At 39.6% G+C, this 18,803-nt stretch overlaps 1 protein-coding gene, 1 long non-coding RNA gene and 1 pseudogene across 3 annotated transcripts in view; all 3 read right to left on the bottom strand.

Annotated features, from left to right (window-relative positions):
* The window catches only part of LOC149046076 (uncharacterized), a 59,898-nt gene extending 53,060 nt beyond the window's left edge, over positions 1 to 6,838 (bottom strand). The window contains exon 1 of the long non-coding RNA XR_016186620.1: positions 6,727 to 6,838. This is a non-coding gene — a long non-coding RNA (uncharacterized LOC149046076). The remainder of the gene's footprint in view (positions 1 to 6,726) is intronic.
* LOC149046077 (sorting nexin-6-like) lies at positions 1,617 to 6,338 on the bottom strand. Its single transcript, XM_089206524.1, has 7 exons — positions 6,263 to 6,338; positions 5,207 to 5,291; positions 4,656 to 4,695; positions 4,464 to 4,548; positions 3,676 to 3,767; positions 3,398 to 3,463; positions 1,617 to 2,870 (listed from the first exon to the last, which is right to left on the bottom strand). Exons 2-7 carry the CDS (start codon positions 5,251 to 5,253, stop codon positions 2,733 to 2,735), a joined length of 468 nt encoding a protein of 155 aa, XP_089062650.1. The 5' UTR covers positions 5,254 to 5,291; positions 6,263 to 6,338; the 3' UTR covers positions 1,617 to 2,732.
* Positions 6,839 to 9,630: 2,792 nt separating the features above from the next.
* LOC149046075 (uncharacterized) lies at positions 9,631 to 15,646 on the bottom strand (annotated as a pseudogene). Its single transcript, XR_016186605.1, has one exon. The product of XR_016186605.1 is annotated as an uncharacterized LOC149046075 (transcript).
* Positions 15,647 to 18,803: the final 3,157 nt, after the last annotated feature.

Below are 18,803 nucleotides of genomic sequence, written 5' to 3'. Positions count from 1 at the left end.
GGATCTCTAATCGACTGCGGAGTTGTTTTTGTCTGTTTGTTTCCCTCAGACAATCGACAGTCGCAAAACTTCCCCAACATCAAAACACACGCAATGACTAAATAGATAGAAAGATCACGATCGTTTTTCAATCACGAAATCGAAGACTAGTACTGTATTTCTTGCTGTTGTCCAAAGGCAGGTGTATGTTTAGTTTCAGTTTCAAAGTTAGCAAGTCCTGGCCTGCTACAAAAACAACTAAATTACTCTATAACACAATGTACCTACCAGCGAGGCTAATTTTATTGCCTTGTGGAACAACTATGGCCGATAAGTGGTATCCTTTGTCTCTCGGTATTTTCACTGCCGCTGTAGATCGTGATGGCCGAGCTCGCACCAAAAAGACTCCGAGTCGTTTTCTTCCAATCAAAACGTCTCGATCTACGTACATCGGAGGTGAAAACAAAGCGCAATATAAACGATTATACTTTAGCTGATATTGTATTTAACGACGATGAATAACCACAGTTTCTACGTACGAGATAAGATTTACCATTCAGCAAATCAAGAATCGTATTAATTCCGTCTAATTAAGAGAAACAATAGTTCTGAAAATGAATGAAGGACAAATTCCTAATTTGTTGTATTGAAAACGAAATCGACTTAGCATTTGATAAATGATTAAAATGAAGCAGGGTTAAACTCGTTCATAGAGCCGTTAAGCTTTGCAGTTTGAGTCTACGAGCAAGAATATTTAACAACACCCTTATCCCTTAATGGTCTTACACCGAGCTTTGGTCTCGTTGTAAACAAACGCTATTCGGAATTTTCTTCTCGAATCTTGATTACAAGTGATCTATACTTACTTCGTTGAGGATTTCAGGAACTATCGCGGGAACAAGTCGACGTTTTCAGCCAACAAAATGACAAAGTACTGCTCGGAAGCAACCACGCTCAAAAGTGAAACCAACTTGCAGAGCGCAGCATATCTGATGACATTTAATTTCACGTGTTGACTTTCACAACTAAACGTCAGCAGCAGACAGATTTGCGCCTGATCTCATTAGAAAAGAATCCAGGTCATTCAAACAGCTGATGACTAAATTGTAGGTAGGGGTAGGGTTAGGAGGAGGGGATCATTAAGGAAGTTTTGTCGTTTCGGGCTTAATTTCTGGGTTAGCGGCGACACTAAAGAAAGAGTCATTTTTATAGCCTGGGGGGCTGGAGGGAATGTTTTTTTAAGGGAGAGGATGGGATCACATAGTTTTCAGGAGGAAAGGAGGGGGAGTCAGTCGTCTCAAACAGAGTTAAGGACTTTGGTAGAGCTGAAACGACAACTAGCATTGTATATGGTCCATTCTATATTGGAAAAAATAATTACACTGGAAAAACATAGTTTTCATCAGGATAAGAAGTATACTCACATTTAAGTCAACTGAAAACGTCAAGTTCTGCCTTTACAGGTAATTATGAAGCAATTCAAACAAAAACTTATCATCGTTATATGTAATATAAATTTCAAAAGCTTTTCAATACAAAGGAAATCAATTTTTTGGTTGGTACTTTTCAGAGAATTGGAGAGGAAATTTTTTTCCATAATGTCTGTTACCTTGAAAGTATGTAGAAAACTTTGCATATTTGAAACCCATTCATTCAGATTTAATAAAAATATTATTTTATAAGACGTAAAGAAATTCATTCACTCTTTAGTATAATGGTGATCTGTATGAAAATAACATAAAGTTGAAAATTCACCATGTTAAGTGTTTATTGAATGTTTTGGAGCCTTGATTCAAGGCTAGTAGCCTTCACAAAATTGGAAAATTTCTTTCTGTCATGAAATATTTGCTGATTAAATTTCAAGTAATTGCTGGATTTTTGCCACCATTTCCAGCCAATCTACAATGGTAATAGGACTGAGTGGAGTCTTATTCGGTCTGTTGTTATCATACACGTGATTAACAAAATTGGACAACTGCAAAGCAAGAGACCAATTTGTCAATCACGAGTATGATTACAGAAAGAAGTGGACGACAAAAGGTCCTGTTACCATTTAATCTTAATTGTTATTATTTCTGAAAACAAGAAATACATTTAGGTCAAATATCTCTGGTATAGACAATGTCTACAGTAAAAAAATATGTCTCCATTTTGGAAATTCTTAATTTTTTTTTGAGACAAGAAAATTGTTGCTATGGTTATTGTGATTAACTCTGTGATTGGTGGATTTGGCTGACTGAACTTAGTATGATTCGTTGCTTCAACTGTCCAATTACAGGTATCCGATTAAAGCCAACTGTCCAATTATGCTGTCCAATTAAAGCTGTACAGAATGAGAAGTGAAAAAATGAAGCAGCTAATGCACCAATCACATTTGAAGAAATTGCAATGGTTATGATTAGTGCCTGAATAGCCTGTTCCAGGCATTCAGTCGGCAAAACAAAGTGTGATAGTAAACAGCACTATAGTAGCAGAGAAGTGAAAAAGCGAGGGAGGCTTGGGTTGAGTCACTCAATGAATCCCACCTAACCCAAGCCTCTCTTGCTGTTTCACTTTTCCGCTCCAGCCTCTGCTCTGTTTTACTAACTGAACACCTGGAGTGAGCCAATGCCTGAAACGACCTTGCATCGTTTTAAAAATTATTTTTGTATTATCCGTGTCAAATCAACATAATCTAATTTCATAAAGAAAATTAGAAATAAATTTTGGCCTCCCAAATTTACGGTGCCGTCTATTTTCTCTGTGCTCATTGATTAAGCAGATTTTTTCATGTCATTCAATAGTTTGGCCAAAATGGCGTAGGTATCTCTTCCATTCTTTAACCGCGATTCAGCGTACTGGATAAGACTGGCTTGCAGGCTCAACACCCTTTGCCTATTGTAACGGATCATCTATATTTAAATAAAAAAAAAACAAAAATTAAAATCAATCGAGTAAGCAGGTTGTCTACTACAGTTAGAGCCAAATGACAATTTCTTTTTATGTGCCCTTGACAAATATTTAAATCATCTGCCATTTCTCCTCTGTTTATTACGCCGGCACAAAGGATTAATTGTAAACCATGGAAAATGGTTGAAAATCAAATTGTTGATGAGCGATTTTGTCATTTTGGATTCTCAGAGGTTAAAGGTACTTGCTCATCACTTTCAAGTTGGCCAATCAGTGTGTACAAAAAACACTATTCACTTGTGTGGTGTAAACTAATTTTTTGATATTCAGGTTTTAACATGAAAATGGCACAAACATTCATATTATTGTGTGACATGCGTCTAACAAGTAAACCAACAACAGGGTGGTCTGCCTGTAAAACAAACCAAGAAATGCAACCAGGCAAGGGTGGCATGCAAAATTTTCTGGCAAAACAGTAAGCCAAAAGTCTAAGTAAAACAAAAAGCCTTTTTTATATCATTTTATTCACCTCTTTCTTTGCAGATTCTGAAATTGAATTGTAAGCTTCCTCTGCATCGTCTTTGGCTTTTTGAAGCTGAAAATAAAAAAATGTGTAAAACAATTTAGGATTCTTCAATTTTGGTGTTCACCATAATTATTCAGAAGCTCAACTTGAACTTCGAGTATATTGCTAAGTGCAGCCTCATGTGAATCACAAGAAAAAAAAAAAACAAAACAAAAAACAACACTCAATCACATGTAAAAAATCAGAGAGAGGTGCAAAGCACATGTTTGTCAGAACCTTACCATTTCTTGGTTCTTGGGTTTGGCTTTTTCCAGTGCTTTTGTTGCATTCTCATACTCAACTAGTTTACATGTACGACGGAAAAGCATCTCCTGCAGGGTAAGAGATGGACAAAACAAGTGCAGTAAACAGTTAAAATAATCATCTTGAGACAGCAAGAAGAAATAACCAATTAAAAAAAGGGGTTTTCAAAGTTAGGGCACAGGAATTGCAATCCAGAAGTCCCACATTCCAGCTCATCTGTACTTGATGGTTCCAAATTCAATTATACCACAAAGCACTGTAAATTAAAAAAAAACTCTCCAAGTCATGACTCTGTTCCACCATTCCAGTCTTTGTTTGTAAGTTTTCCATCCCTTTTGCTTAGCAGTATGAAAATGAAATGTAAATTACTCCAAAGGGTGCTTTCTCAACAGATAACCTCTCTCTTGTGCTACATTTATGTAAATGCACTAATGCTTGCCAATAAATTGAAAAAATTGAATGCAATAGAGATAGAGGGGGTAGAACCCAGTATTCTCATTCAAGACACAACCCACAAATCATTTGGGTTATGAGAAATAGATTGGTCAACAGTCTAGCTGATGACTTTTTGTTGTTGTTTGGTTTAGATGTGCAGTGATCCTGAGCTTTTCTCAGGCTGTGATAATTCTCTCATCCCACCCCACCCCAAAAGAAAATAGTCACCTCCTTTCCCCTTCCCTAACCCTGCCCACAAAAGGAAAGCCAGTATCCTTTAGAGAGTTAAATAAGATCTAAGTTTTCCAATACATATTTCACATACTTTAATTGGCAGCATCCATGTATCTGGAATAAAGTTCTAAAGTAAAACCTAATGTGTTGTCATCATTAGTGGACATAACATCCAGCGATTCCTAAGGAAAGGAGAAGACACACACACAAGTAAGACAAAACAAATTAAACTCTTGGAATTGAAAATACTGCTAGCAACACTAGTTCCTGTCTAAAAATGCTATCATACCTTGACACCATTTAGTGTGCTTGAAAAAGTCACCAAACTCCTGTAAAAGTAAAAAAAGCTTTTAAAATTAGCTTTTTGTTACACCCTGACATCAGAATGTATATTCTCAATACTGTTCTTGGTACATATTCTATTGTACTGACAAGGAGAAGTTGTTCAACAATCAAGAGTTTCTTTGTTTTTTTCTATCATTTCCTTTATTCTCATGACCTTAATGTACTATGCAGCAGTGATATGGTGAGGAGAATTTAGATGCTGATCACTTCAACAAGAGAGGAAGACATAACTATCATGCTAAGGTCTTGATAGGTCTTGATTGCCTCTTATTGCCAGTTCTCATGATGGTTACAGCATGTAGAGCTAACATGTAAGATGAGGTAAAACAGTGGTTATTCACATGGGAAAAAAAATCAGCCAAACTATGTCTGGTCCATCATTGCTTGCATTGGAAGTTTGCCACCACTGGTTAATAATGGAAAGATATGAAATAAATATTAAGTCATTATTACAAAATCATATCATTCAGCAATTTAAGACAAAGAACAACAAACCCTTTCAATTCCTTGGTACTATTATCATCACCAGCAGATGCTGTCATGATGCCAGAACTAAAATCATTCACTGCTAATGCAACACCTGAAATTCACAACGAAATTCAAAATAACCAAACTTACATATGTATTAATATGCCATCATGGTGAGTTTGTCATAATCATACAGTATCATTTATTATCAAAATCAATCATATATTTTGTAACATCCTGATACATTACAATACTGTATGGTTGAATAATAATTCAGGTATGTCTTTGCCACCCTTATGTTGTTTTTACATGGATGTTCTTTAGATATCAATGTTTTTAGCCATACTTTCTGTTAACATTCACTAGACTGGACCATTCACCAAAATCATTGTAATTCACTATTTCAGCCTAAACAACCTTAATGCAGATTAGACATTCCAGCAAATACAACATTGCTACATATGTTGCTGACTGTGTACCATTTTGGTGAAGTTCTACAAAAAAACATAAGTAGAAAAACATTTATTTATTGAAGGAAAAAATCTCAAAATTGTCAAATCTTATACTTTGAAGCTAAAACCAAATCTGACTTTCCTCTAAAACCTTGTTCTCATCAAAGGTGCTGTTTGGTGCAAAAGCAATTCACAGAACCATAACTTAATTGTTTATGTTATTATTGACAATTAGACATTCTGGCTTTTCAACCACAGTTTCCAGCAGAGTTGGCATTTTGGAATTCCAGGTCTTTTTTCCCTCATAAAAGACCCCTAAAGCAAACCAACAAGATGCATGTAAATGTAATCTATCCTTCACCCACAAGTAGCTCAGGGTGCAGTCAATCCTAGCCCAGACTACCGTGGTGAGAGGGAAGCATTTACACGATCAACCCTTAAACTCCTATGCATGACCAAAACATTATTTCTCCTCACCACATCAATACATCACCAAGCAGGCAAATAATGCTCTGATTATTAGTTGATCCAAAACCAAATTCTCCCAACTAACATCATGAATTGTATGGCAGACAGTAAAGAGAATTACTGAATCATAATGCACCCCTAGAAAAATATTACAACTACTAACCCCATATGTCTCCTTGGTAAGTGGTGTGTACTCTTCCACAAAATCTCTTTTCTTCTGAAATTTTTCAACAAGATCCTAACCAGGGCCTCATTAACCCTTTAACTCCCAGAAGTGATGAACATGTAACTTCTCCCTTTAATATCCATACATTATTCAGCAAACAGGTAATCAGAATACTCAAACTCATCAGGTACAAGATATTACCCTGATTGAACACCAAATTCTTGTAACTTATTTACAAGGAAATGTGTAGCAGCTACAGGGGAGAATTAATAATCAGATCTTGGGAGTTCAAAGGTTAATTGCACTTTGGCAAGAGTGTTTCTTCACCCGCAGAAGAGAATGAGGCCTAGTAGAGAAACACAAGCTGCTAAGAGGCCAGTGAAGGGTTAACAGTGATAAGGAAGGACCAAGTAATTAGCAGTTTAATCCCTGAGAGTGACTGACATCTAATTTCTCCTTACCATATCCCCACTGAAGCAAACATTAAGGCCAGGAGAATAAAGGAGCTGATCACAGACTAAAGAAGCTCTTGATTGTTAGACAAATTCTCCATGACAGCATCTTAGGAAATGTATAGAGAACAGTATGGAGAATATGCATACTGATGTAAGTGTGTGAAGGGTTAAAACACTGTCTCTCTGTATGCCATAATTCAAACTACAATAATTCATATTTCCCAGCCCTGAATGAGACATACACTGTATGTAATTAAACAATAATCCAGTGAGATCACAATTTTACTACATAAAAGACTTCTTAGATAAAAAATCAAAACAACACAAAAAAACAAAAATACCATGGAACATTTTGTACCTTGTGACTTAATGATGCTTGAAATCATCCACAGCTCATGATAAACTTGTCATAAGAACCTTTTTTCACTTTGTTTCTGACTGCAAGCTATGTAATAAAAAAAGTGTTTATACCTTACACTGTAAGTGTATGAGCATGAGAGATGCCATTAAGCCACTGATCACTGAGTTGAAAAGAGATTAATTTCTCACCAAATTTCTCTTCTTCGCCCTCCCCCATTCCCTTGCCGATTCATCAAGTTTCTCTGATAGTTTGCTAGTTTCCCTTGATATTTAATGGTGAAGAGCATCACTTTGACGACAAAAGAAGTAACATATTGTCCTCGAGATTGCATCACTGTGACTTTACCGTGGCTTAAATTTGGACCTCTCGAACAGTTGTTCCTGCGTACTATTTACTAAACCACCGCAATTCCCAACTTTGATATATCCTCTCTTCAGATCCTTTGTGATATCGGCATCTAAAGGCATCTACCTCCACTACACAACAGCCCACGCACAAAGCATAAAACAAATATTCTCATTTTGGCCGAGTAAGGCATTAACAAAGTTAAGATTTTGTCTTATTTCAGAGTTCCAAGACGCGTTCGCTTGAATGACATAGCATCACATAGCAAGGTTTAATACATGCGAGCTAGTTAAAGATTCGTGTCTCTCTTTCTCAGCTATTTTATCGTTTCTCCCTCAGAAGACCTCGGCGAAGAACTTCTGAGACCAGGGGACACAACAATCCAGCATATGAAGATCCAATGAGTACCCTGTCTATGAGGAAATTAAAGAATTGCAGTTTCCGAGTCCTCATTCCCATTATCAGTTACTGAACACGGAACCACATACTTACGCGGAGCTTCGAAATAGTCACTTTGAAGCCTAAGGAAATAGTTTGACGACTTCAGATAATCTGAGTTGAGATTCTTTTTTTTTTTATAGTCCTACCTTCACCGGTTTAAGCCGTGGATATGCAAAGCATAGGAAAAAGCAACGCGTTAACGCGGCCTAGGAAGTCTGGGGAGAGCATACATATATCTTATATAGGATGCGAACCCAATGTTAGTTTTGGCAAATCAATTAAGGAGAGATCTTGTAGAGATGACGGCTAATTTTGTACCGATAATGTACTGCGCAATAGCCCTTTTATCACAATTTGAACAACTGAACATTCCCTCTTGACACTTTGTTGGGAGAGTGGAAATCAAATCTCAAGGTTGTTTTGGTAAACTTAGACTTGACCCGCCGAAATAACCAATTATATTCTGCACGTTATATCCACGAGTTCATCAAAATGTCACTTGGATCTTGTTATACAGTATCTATTGATGGGTTCTAGTGCAGAAGGTCTATATGGATTAGAGGAAAGGTTCAATACTTCTTGCAGGCATCGAGGGAAGCTTTATCACGGAGAAAATGGCCGCAATTCAACGATAAAACCGCCCAGGTAGACGATCGAAATCCAATCCCTTGGACAGTGTAATACGTTACAATCAAAGATATACTCTGGGTGCAATGTAGAGTTACGAATTCAGAACAAAATGTTTCATTCTTAGTTGGATTTGGATCTTTATCAGTTTCGTCATCTAACAAGAGTATCTCATCGAAAAAATGTATTTTAAATTTCGATTTCCAATAGTGTTTCTAATACCGCATTTGTTCCCCTTTTCACTCGTGTCCCGAAATATTATGGAGAAGTAAAACATGTTACAATTCTACCTTTAGACGAAGAACAATCTTACTAACTTTTTTTCATTAATAAATAACCCCATCCCCATGCAAGTAACTTCTTTACGACATGATAATGATCACCTACGCGTTATTCAGGCTTTAATCAGGCTTTCTGAGGAATTTTTGACTAGGGAGAAGGGGAGGGAGCCCTGTGTGACAAAAATTAATGATATTTTCAACCCTCGACTCCAATGAAAAAAAACTTGAACTTTCGTTTAAAATTTACTTCAAGATGAAAGAGGAGTTTGTAGGAATGTGGGTATTAGGAATTGTGAGCCAGTACATTGTGAGACTTCACCTCGTCACTAAGAACACTACTGAAACGAGTAGTTGAAAAAAGGACTTGTACGGGCCTGAATTTTTTTCAGGTCCTATTTTCAACTACTCGTTTCAGTGGTGTTCTTAGCTGCGAGGAGCTCTTAATTTCATTTCTTCGCCGCAGTGCAAATATATGAATTTCATATATCCAAAATCACCATTCACCGCGTACGCGTCGTTTAAGATCTTTATCGAAGTTCGCTCTTCGATTCCACAAGAATGAGAGGTTACTTCCACTCCACCTTGGATGTTAAACAACTACTGATGAAGAGGTAACGGGATTTTCTTTTTAGTTTCCTGTGGCATGTTAGCAAATTAGTTATCCAGAGAATTTTCCTTCTACGAAGTTCGGAACAAATGACGGTTATTTCTTTAAGACAACCGCTGATCAGACTCTAGTGACTGAGGCTCACGTGGGCCTTGATGACAAGTGGCGGGGGGGAGGGGAGAGAGGAGCGGGGACGGGAGGTGAACAGCAGTTTTCAAATTTTCACATATAATGTACTGAAGCGTTAAGTGAAAAACTTTAATACGTTTTCTGTGAACAGCGAAATATCATGGATTTTGTTCTAATATCTAATAATATCTATTTCTACTCTTTTTCAGCTAGTAAATCACTGTTTTTGTTAAATCGCTCGTTCTGGTGTTTGTTTTATAAAGGGCATGACAGTTTTCATAAAATCGACCTCCAATGTTATCTTAAATTTGAGCCTCGATATGGGTCGCCACGAGTGTTCGCTGGGGTGATCAGAAAATCTCTCATAACTCAATAAATTATAAAGATCAGATGAAGTGGATTGTGGTTCTAGAATAAGGACATGAAAGTCTTTCAATGTACAAGAAATCAGCGAAATCTATTTTCAAGCTAGATCGGCCGGACCACTTTTATGGATATTCTCTCTTAAATATAAATATGAAGAAAAATCATAGATTTAAAAGAGCAAGATTCTTAAAAAGCAGCAATGATTAGCAACTTAAAAATTTCTTTACTTCGGTGCATATTCTGACTGTTGATTATCCGTAGAGCTGCAACCCTTTGTAGCAACCTCAGAAATGAGAAAGTAGTGAACTACTTATTCAGAAATAACAAAAACCATATCAATTGTGCGAGTTTCCAGATCGGAATATTAAAAGCATAAATTATGCAAGATATTATGAAAAAATTAAAGCGTTCTTAGTTCTCAAGTGCAAAGAAAACACAACGAGTAAACCTAAATTAAAGACCAACAACATCTATGAATCAGCACAGTTACTAAACTATTAACACGAGTCTCTTTTCTTCTTTTACAAAAAAGCACAAGGTTCAACTCTCTTTCTTTTCTGTTTTAGCCGAGATAAGTTCCTCCGGACCTCTAGTGTCCTTACATGTTCTTGACCATACTTGGAGATACAAATTACCAGTGCACGCTTATAGCAGTCTTTTGCTTCATCTGTGTCGCCCAGATCACTGTGTAAATTACCCAGATTGTTGTAAGAGCTTGCAACATCAACATGCTCAGGTCCCAGCTGTTTCATCTGAATCTCCAGTGCACGCTCATAGCAGTCTTTTGCTTCATCTGTGTCGCCCAGAGCCTTGCGTAAACTACCCAGATTGTTGTAAGAGCTTGCAACATCAACATGGTCAGGTCCCAACTTTTTCAGACAAATCTTCAGTGCACGCTCATAGCAGTCTTTTGCTTCATCTGTGTTGCCCAGATCACTGTGTAAAACACCCAGATTGTTGTAAGACCTTGCAATATCAACATGGTCAGGTCCCAGCTGTTTCATCTTAATCTCCAGTGCATGCTTATAGCAGTCTTTTGCTTCATCTGTGTCGCCCAGATCACTGTGTAAATTACCCAGATTGTTGTAAGAGCTTGCAACATCAACATGCTCAGGTCCCAGCTGTTTCATGCGAATCTTCAGTGCACACTTATAGCAGTCTTTTGCTTCATCTGTGTCGCCCAGAGCCCTGTGTAAACTACCCAGATTGTTGTAAGAGGTTGCAACATCAACATGGTCAGGTCCCAGCTTTTTCAGACGAATCTTCAGTGCACGCTAATAGCAGTCTTTTGCTTCATCTGTGTCGCCCAGATCACTGTGTAAAACACTCAGATTGTTGTAAGACCTTGCAACATGAACATGGTCAGGTCCCAGCTGTTTCATCTTAATCTCCAGTGCACGCTTAAAGTAGTCTTTTGCTTCATCTGTGTCGCCCAGATCACTGTGTAAAATACCCAGATTGTTGTAAGAGCTTGCAACATCAACATGCTCAGGTCCCAGCTGTTTCATGCGAATCTTCAGTACACGCTTATAGCAGTCTTTTGCTTCATCTGTGTCGCCCAGATAACTGTGTAAACTACCCAAATTGTTGTAAGACCTTGCAACATCAACATGGTCAGGTCCCAGCTTTTTCAGACGAATCTTCAGTGCACGCTCATAGCAGTCTTTTGCTTCATCTGTGTCGCCCAGATCACTGTGTAAAACACCCAGATTGTTGTAAGACCTTGCAACATCAACATGGTCAGGTCCCAGCTGTTTCATCTTAATCTCCAGTGCACGCTTAAAGTAGTCTTTTGCTTCATCTGTGTCGCCCAGATAACTGTGTAAACTACCCAGATTGTTGTAAGAGCTTGCAACATCAACATGGTCAGGTCCCAGCTTTTTCAGACGAATCTTCAGTGCACGCCCATAGCAGTCTTTTGCTTCATCTGTGTCGCCCAGATCACTGTGTAAAACACCCAGATTGTTGTAAGAGGTTGCAACATCAACATGGTCAGGTCCCAGCTGTTTCATCTTAATCTCCAGTGCACGCTTAAAGTAGTCTTTTGCTTCATCTGTGTCGCCCAGATCACTGTGTAAAATACCCAGATTGTTGTAAGAGCTTGCAACATCAACATGCTCAGGTCCCAGCTGTCTCATGCGAATCTTCAGTGCACGCTTATAGCAGTCTTTTGCTTCATCTGTGTCGCCCAGATAACTGTGTAAGCTACCCAAATTGTTGTAAGACCTTGCAACATCAACATGGTCAGGTCCCAGCTTTTTCAGACGAATCTTCAGTGCACGCTCATAGCAGTCTTTTGCTTCATCTGTGTCGCCCAGATCACTGTGTAAAACACCCAGATTGTTGTAAGACCTTGCAACATCAACATGGTCAGGTCCCAGCTGTTTCATCTTAATCTCCAGTGCACGCTTGAAGTAGTCTTTTGCTTTATCTGTGTCGCCCAGAGCCTTGTGTAAACTACCCAGATTGTTGTAAGAGCTTGCAACATCAACATGGTCAGGTCCCAGCTTTTTCAGACAAATCTTCAGTGCACGCTCATAGCAGTCTTTTGCTTCATCTGTGTTGCCCAGATCACTGTGTAAAACACCCAGATTGTTGTAAGACCTTGCAACATCAACATGCTCAGGTCCCAGCTGTTTCATCTGAATCTCCAGTGCACGCTTAAAGTAGTCTTTTGCTTCATCTGTGTCGCCCAGATAACTGTGTAAGCTACCCAGATTGTTGTAAGAGCTTGCAACATCAACATGGTCAGGTCCCAGCTTTTTCAGACGAATCTTCAGTGCACGCTCATAGCAGTCTTTTGCTTCATCTGTGTCGCCCAGATCACTGTGTAAAACACCCAGATTGTTGTAAGACCTTGCAACATCAACATGGTCAGGTCCCAGCTGTTTCATCTTAATCTCCAGTGCACGCTTAAAGTAGTCTTTTGCTTCATCTGTGTCGCCCAGATCACTGTGTAAAATACCCAGATTGTTGTAAGAGCTTGCAACATCAACATGCTCAGGTCCCAGCTGTTTCATGCGAATCTTCAGTGCACGCTTATAGCAGTCTTTTGCTTCATTTGTGTCGCCCAGATAACTGTGTAAACTACCCAAATTGTTGTAAGACCTTGCAACATCAACATGGTCAGGTCCCAGCTTTTTCAGACGAATCTTCAGTGCACGCTCATAGCAGTCTTTTGCTTCATCTGTGTCGCCCAGATCACTGTGTAAAACACCCAGATTGTTGTAAGACCTTGCAACATCAACATGGTCAGGTCCCAGCTGTTTCATCTTAATCTCCAGTGCACGCTTAAAGTAGTCTTTTGCTTCATCTGTGTCGCCCAGAGACTTGTGTAAACTACCCAGATTGTTGTAAGAGCTTGCAACATCAACATGGTCAGGTCCCAGCTTTTTCAGACAAATCTTCAGTGCACGCTCATAGCAGTCTTTTGCTTCATCTGTGTCGCCCAGATCATTGTGTAAAACACCCAGATTGTTGTAAGACCTTGCAACATGAACATGGTCAGGTCCCAGCTGTTTCATCTGAATCTCCAGTGCACGCTTATAGCAGTCTTTTGCTTCATCTGTGTCGCCCAGAGCCTGGTGTAAAGTACCCAGATTGTTGTAAGAGCTTGTAACATCAACATGCTCAGGTCCCAGCCTTTTCATTTTAATTTTTAACAGCCATTTACCATAGACTAGCGCCGCTCGAAACTCACTGTGGTCTTGGCACATGTTTGCAAGGCTCCAAAGGCCATCCGGAAAATTACACAAGGCTCTTTCGGTCGCTTCTGGTATTCCTTTCCCGAGTGACATGTCTTCAATTTTTGAGCTCAACGTTTTAAGATGGGGAACTATTCTTGTTCCCACAACAATGGATTCTAGCTCTTCAAATTTTGAGAAAGACATTACCGCGCCATACACCACTTTGTAGCTTTGATCCTTTGCGAAACCTTTTGTCGCAGATTTAATAACATCATGAACGACACCATGGACTCGAATATAAACACCAGTTGATTCTTCTTCAATTAGCAACAGTGAACATCGACTCATCCTTGTTCTTATCATATCTTCATCTTCAAAATCGTCATCAATTGCTTTGATATACTCGGTAATAATGTCTTGCAGGATCGGCTGTGATGCACACATTGAGAGAAAAAGGAACGTGCGATGCCAAACTATGTCATCTGTCATCGCCTTTTCGACGGCGAGTGTTATTGCTTTGGTCATGGACTTTGAATAGCTTGGATTTGTCTCAGCAAGAATGTTTTCGGTAGCGCTTCGTTTCCCCATTTCCAATTTCTTCAAATAGTCGGGCCAGCCAAACTTCGAGGTTGCTTTATTTTGACGAACTTGTCTTACATACGTAGCTGCGCCTGCCAAGGCAAGTGGCTGGTAGTCGAGTACTTTCGCAGTTTCTTTTATAATCTCGACATCCGTGGTTCCAGTGAGGAGGTTCAGCAGAAAGCATGCATCATCAGTATGCATTCCAGCGCTGAGTGAGATATTTCGTATGGAAGAGCTTGACAACGGCATAGACGCAGTGTCTTGTGTTGTTATTAGCATCTGACCCCTTGCCCACAACTCGCTGTCTGCATCTGGCAAATAGTCGCTTGTGCGAGATTCGCTGATCACATTATCAACTACCAACAGCCATGAAGTGTAATGCTCAATTTTTGTACTTATTAAGGTCTTGAAATATGAAATCTTCTCGTCTGTGTTCAAATCCTTGGAGCGGTAAGTGTTTGTTATTTCATACCCGGGACATTTGCAATGTTGAGCGAAAAGGACATACGATTTCAAAAGTGCTTCTGAGTTTTCAGCATTCAATGTCATGACAAATGAAGCTGCCGAAGGTATTTGTTCGACCTCGTCGTAAAATCGCTTGGCTGCTAAACGGGCCAGCTGAGATTTTCCACTTCCTGGATTTCCTGACAAATACAGTATGCTCAACCCTTCATTGGCGTCTTTTAGTGTCTGGAGGTTTTTTAAAACTTCACCAACTTCAGATTCCCGAGGAGCGATGTCGTGGCTAGGTTTGGGAGGGAGAATGCAAAATGGAGAGACATCGGAATGTAATTGCTCTTCTAAGGCAAGCCTCTGTTCTTCTTTTTGTTGAAGTTCCTTTCCTTTCTCTTGAAGCTCTTCCAGTTTTTCTTCAAGCTTTGTTCCTTTTTCGAGAAGTTCCTTGTATTTTTCTAGAAGTTCCTTTTCCTTCTTGTTCATTTCTTGTTTCAAGTCGTCAACCTTCCTTAAAACCTCGTCTAACTCCTCTGTTAAGAAGTTTGTCTGATTTTGAACGTCATTGATTTTCAATGTCGGGAGACCGAGTGCGTGGAATGCAGTTTTAACCTTTGTAATAACAATTTGGAAATCTCCGTTGGAGAGGTGGCCCTGTCGCATATGTGCAAATTCTTCATTTCGAAATTTCCTTAGGTCGTCCACATTTGATCTAATTGATGGATTGAGTGAATATATGCAATCTGAATACAGGATAGCGTAAAACAGCATGGTACAATCCCATTCAGCTCTATCGCCATTCTTCATGGTTGTCAACAGCCCAGCGTTTCTTTTTCTGTTTCGAGTAGACTCGCCATTCCAGAAGTCCATTCCATTTTTGGGTTGATCTTTCCATTCTCCCAGTGTTGTCTTGTATTGATTGTCCCATTCTTGTTTGAAGATGGTTCGCAGACCCTCAGTTAGTATGTCAGTGACAACGTAACAAATCCTGTAGTAATTCAGTTGCTCTGTGGTGTACTTCAACACAGTGGCCATTATCAGTTACATCCTATTAAAACTATAATTATGTTAGTACCCAATTCGGTTATGTCGGTAAGTGGCTATACTTTTGTTTACCCTTTAACAGTTTTGCCGTACTTGTTTTGAATATTTATTAACCTACCAACATATTTTCGCTGATACATGTCAATTATATTCTAGAGAGGAAGTAAGGGCAATGGAAAAACTCTCGTTTTCAAAACAATTTTCTCGATGGAGTCAAAGGCAAATAGAAGGGAGGAAAAGAGAGTGATAAAGATTCAATGTCACTCATAACTTAAATGTCAGTATAATACAGAAAAGTGTTCAAAGCATCAGGGATACAATTTATGCGTGAAAGAAACCATCTTCTTGCTTCCTTATTTGTTAATTTGTTTTTTCTTTCAGTATTCACTTGGTTCCACGATGGGTATTTTTGCGAGACATAGTCGACCTAAATGTTACAGAAGCCGGATTCATCGACGATACCACTCAAACCAGGGGTGTTGCTACTGGGGCCATAACAAGGAGGAATCACCATCACGGTGAGTGTGAGGGCAAAGAGAGCCTCAATGGAATGGATGCCAATCTGCATGAGGACCATTAAAGGGGAATTACGGTCAAGAAAAAATTTGCCTAAATCAAAAGTTTCTGACTTGTTTTATTTATGTGACCATTGTGGTACGAATGGCTTAGTTGTAACTGGAACAGTGTCCTACAGAAAGAGATCCATAAGCTGACTTGGAAATCACCAGGTGGGAAGACTGTTAACCAGCTCGACCAGCTGAATGGACGCATGAGACCATCGATTCTGGACACGAGAGTGATGAGAGGGGCAGACATATACGATGACTACTACCTAGTGAGAACCAGAATGAGACTAAAGTCGGCAAAGGCGCATGGGAAGAGGGAAACAAGTGTGAGGTTTGACATGTGCTAGTTGCAAAGTTAAGAGATCAAGAGGAGATCTAACATTAAAGTGAAGAACAGGTTCCAAAGGAAGCATGACAAGATCTTGGTGACGTACAGAGATGCCGCATAGAAAGTTATTGGAAGGTCAAAAAAGGAGAGCAAGCCATGGATAGGAGACAAGACTTGGGGAAAAATTCAGGAGGGGAAAGAGGCAAAACTTAATATAGAGGGTGCGAGATTGGAACGACTTGAACAGCGATAGAAAGAGGAGTATAGTGCGAAAGAAAAGGAAGTGAAAGAGAGTGCTAGGGAGGATAAGAGGAATTGGTTGGAGGAATGGGCTACAGCAGCAGACAAGGCCGCTGAGAATGGTAAAAACGAGGAACTAAACAGCATAATCAAGACAATAGCCGGGAACGGTGGAGTCGGAAATTGCGTGTGAAAGACAAACAGGGGGTGCTTAAGACAGAATCACAAGAAAGATTGCAGAGCTGGATAGAAAACTTGAGTAAAAATTTTAAACACAGATGACCCAACAAGTCCGGTGGAAGAGAAAGAAGAAACAAGAGAACTGGAGTAGATTGAGGAAGTGGATGTAGGAAGATGGCGAATACAAGAGGTTAAGGATACGTTAAGGAAGACAAAGCCAGGGGAGCTGGAGTAGATGAAGTGGGCCCAGCCTACTGAGGGTTGACATAGAATACAACGCAAGTAGGCTGACTAGATGATATAACAGGCTTTAGAAAAGTTAATGGTGGCCAGAAGTGTGTAAGAAGGAACTTGTTGTCAGTATATTCAATTGTGATTGAATGATTGTAACAATTGGAGAGGAGTGACTTTGCTACCCATCATCAGTAAAATATTCCACAGGATGCTGCTAGAACGGATCAAGAAAGGTAAGACAAGAAGCTTAAAAAAGAGCAGGCTGGCTTTAGACCAAATGGAAATACAACTGAACAGATCTTTACATTAAAAAAAACATCTTAGAGCAGGCAGACGACTGGAGGGCGAGTCTGCACACGCACTTTGGGGACTTTGAAAAAAGCCCTCGATTCGGTACACGGAGAGAGATTGTGGAACATCATAGGGAGCTATGGAATACCGCGCAAGATGGTGAGAGTGGAAGTGGGCATATACGGAGGGTTTGAATGCGCCGTAATCGATGGATTTGAGATATCAGACTGGTTCAAGATTAAGTCAGGAGTAAAGCAGGGATACGTAATGTCAGGATTTTTATTCCTACTGGCCATGGGTTGAACCATGAGGAAGACAATAGCAAGACACTGAGGACTGAGTTTGTAAGGAACAGGGAGAGCATTGTGGTGAATAGTGAAGAAGTGAAAGATGTCGAGGAGTTTGCGTATCTTGGAGCTATTGTAGAAGAGAAAGGTGGAGACAGTGAAGACATTAGGAACAGAATACAGAAGGTACGAAGTGCATTTCAGAGGCTATGGAAGGAGTGGGCAGCTAGAGGAATAGGAAAAAGAGCCATGATATGCCTATTCTACTCTTTAGTCTGATCGGTCCCGCTACACGGTTGTGAAACATGGAAGATCACAAAGACTGATGAAAGAAAACTGAACAGTTTTCAGTTCTAAAGCCTAAGACGGATACGGAGAACAAGATGGCAGCAAAGAATGACAAACAGGAGAGTAGTTGAAATGGCAGACACCAATAAAATTAGCTGCGAGGTGGGAAGAAGAAGGTGGAACTGTTTAGGACACGTACTCAGGAGAGAGGGTGTGAACGACTTTTTTGCGGTATTGGAGTGGACACCAGAATGTCGAAGGGCGAGAGGGAGACCAAAGACCAGTTGGAGAGGGACTGTTGAAAGAGGAAAAAGGCAAGGCGATATGGAAGAGCTGGATTGTGGCTGGGGCAGCGACACGCAACAGGGGGGTTGGGCGGACAATGTGACGGCCTTATGCACCTACTGGCCCAACAAGCGATGATGATGATAATGATGATGATGATACACACTATACGTGACAATTAACTTTAATTTACGTGCGATCGTAACCCGTGGTTTCTCGACGAAAGGAAAGAAATGATTACTGTGAAGCTAGAGATCGGAAACAAAAATAAATTTAGAGAAAAAGTGTACCAAATTTGTGGGGTACACTTTACTCTCAGTCCTCAAATTCTGTCATTGTTTGTCATCAACGTTCACCACGTCACAAACTTCCAACGCTCTCTCCTCAAACCTATCACTCTAATTATCACCTCTCCTATTTCAATCTTAACCTAACCGTGACTGCGTGAGTCTCATGTCACGC

This window comes from Pocillopora damicornis, chromosome 5 (assembly GCF_964200805.1).
Source record: "Pocillopora damicornis chromosome 5, jaPocDami1.2, whole genome shotgun sequence".
Lineage (NCBI taxonomy): Eukaryota > Metazoa > Cnidaria > Anthozoa > Scleractinia > Pocilloporidae > Pocillopora > Pocillopora damicornis.
This window is presented reverse-complemented; position numbering and strand designations above follow the sequence as displayed.

Bases quoted from the DNA above. Each gene is read 5' to 3' on its own strand.
- LOC149046077 (XM_089206524.1), bottom strand. From the start codon at position 5,253: ATGACAGCATCTGCTGGTGATGATAATAGTACCAAGGAATTGAAAGG. The intron at 4,696-5,206 runs GTTTGTTGTTCT...TTACTTTTACAG, and splicing joins AGTACCAAGGAATTGAAAGG to GAGTTTGGTGACTTTTTCAA. The intron at 4,549-4,655 runs GTATGATAGCAT...TCCTTTCCTTAG, and splicing joins GCACACTAAATGGTGTCAAG to GAATCGCTGGATGTTATGTC.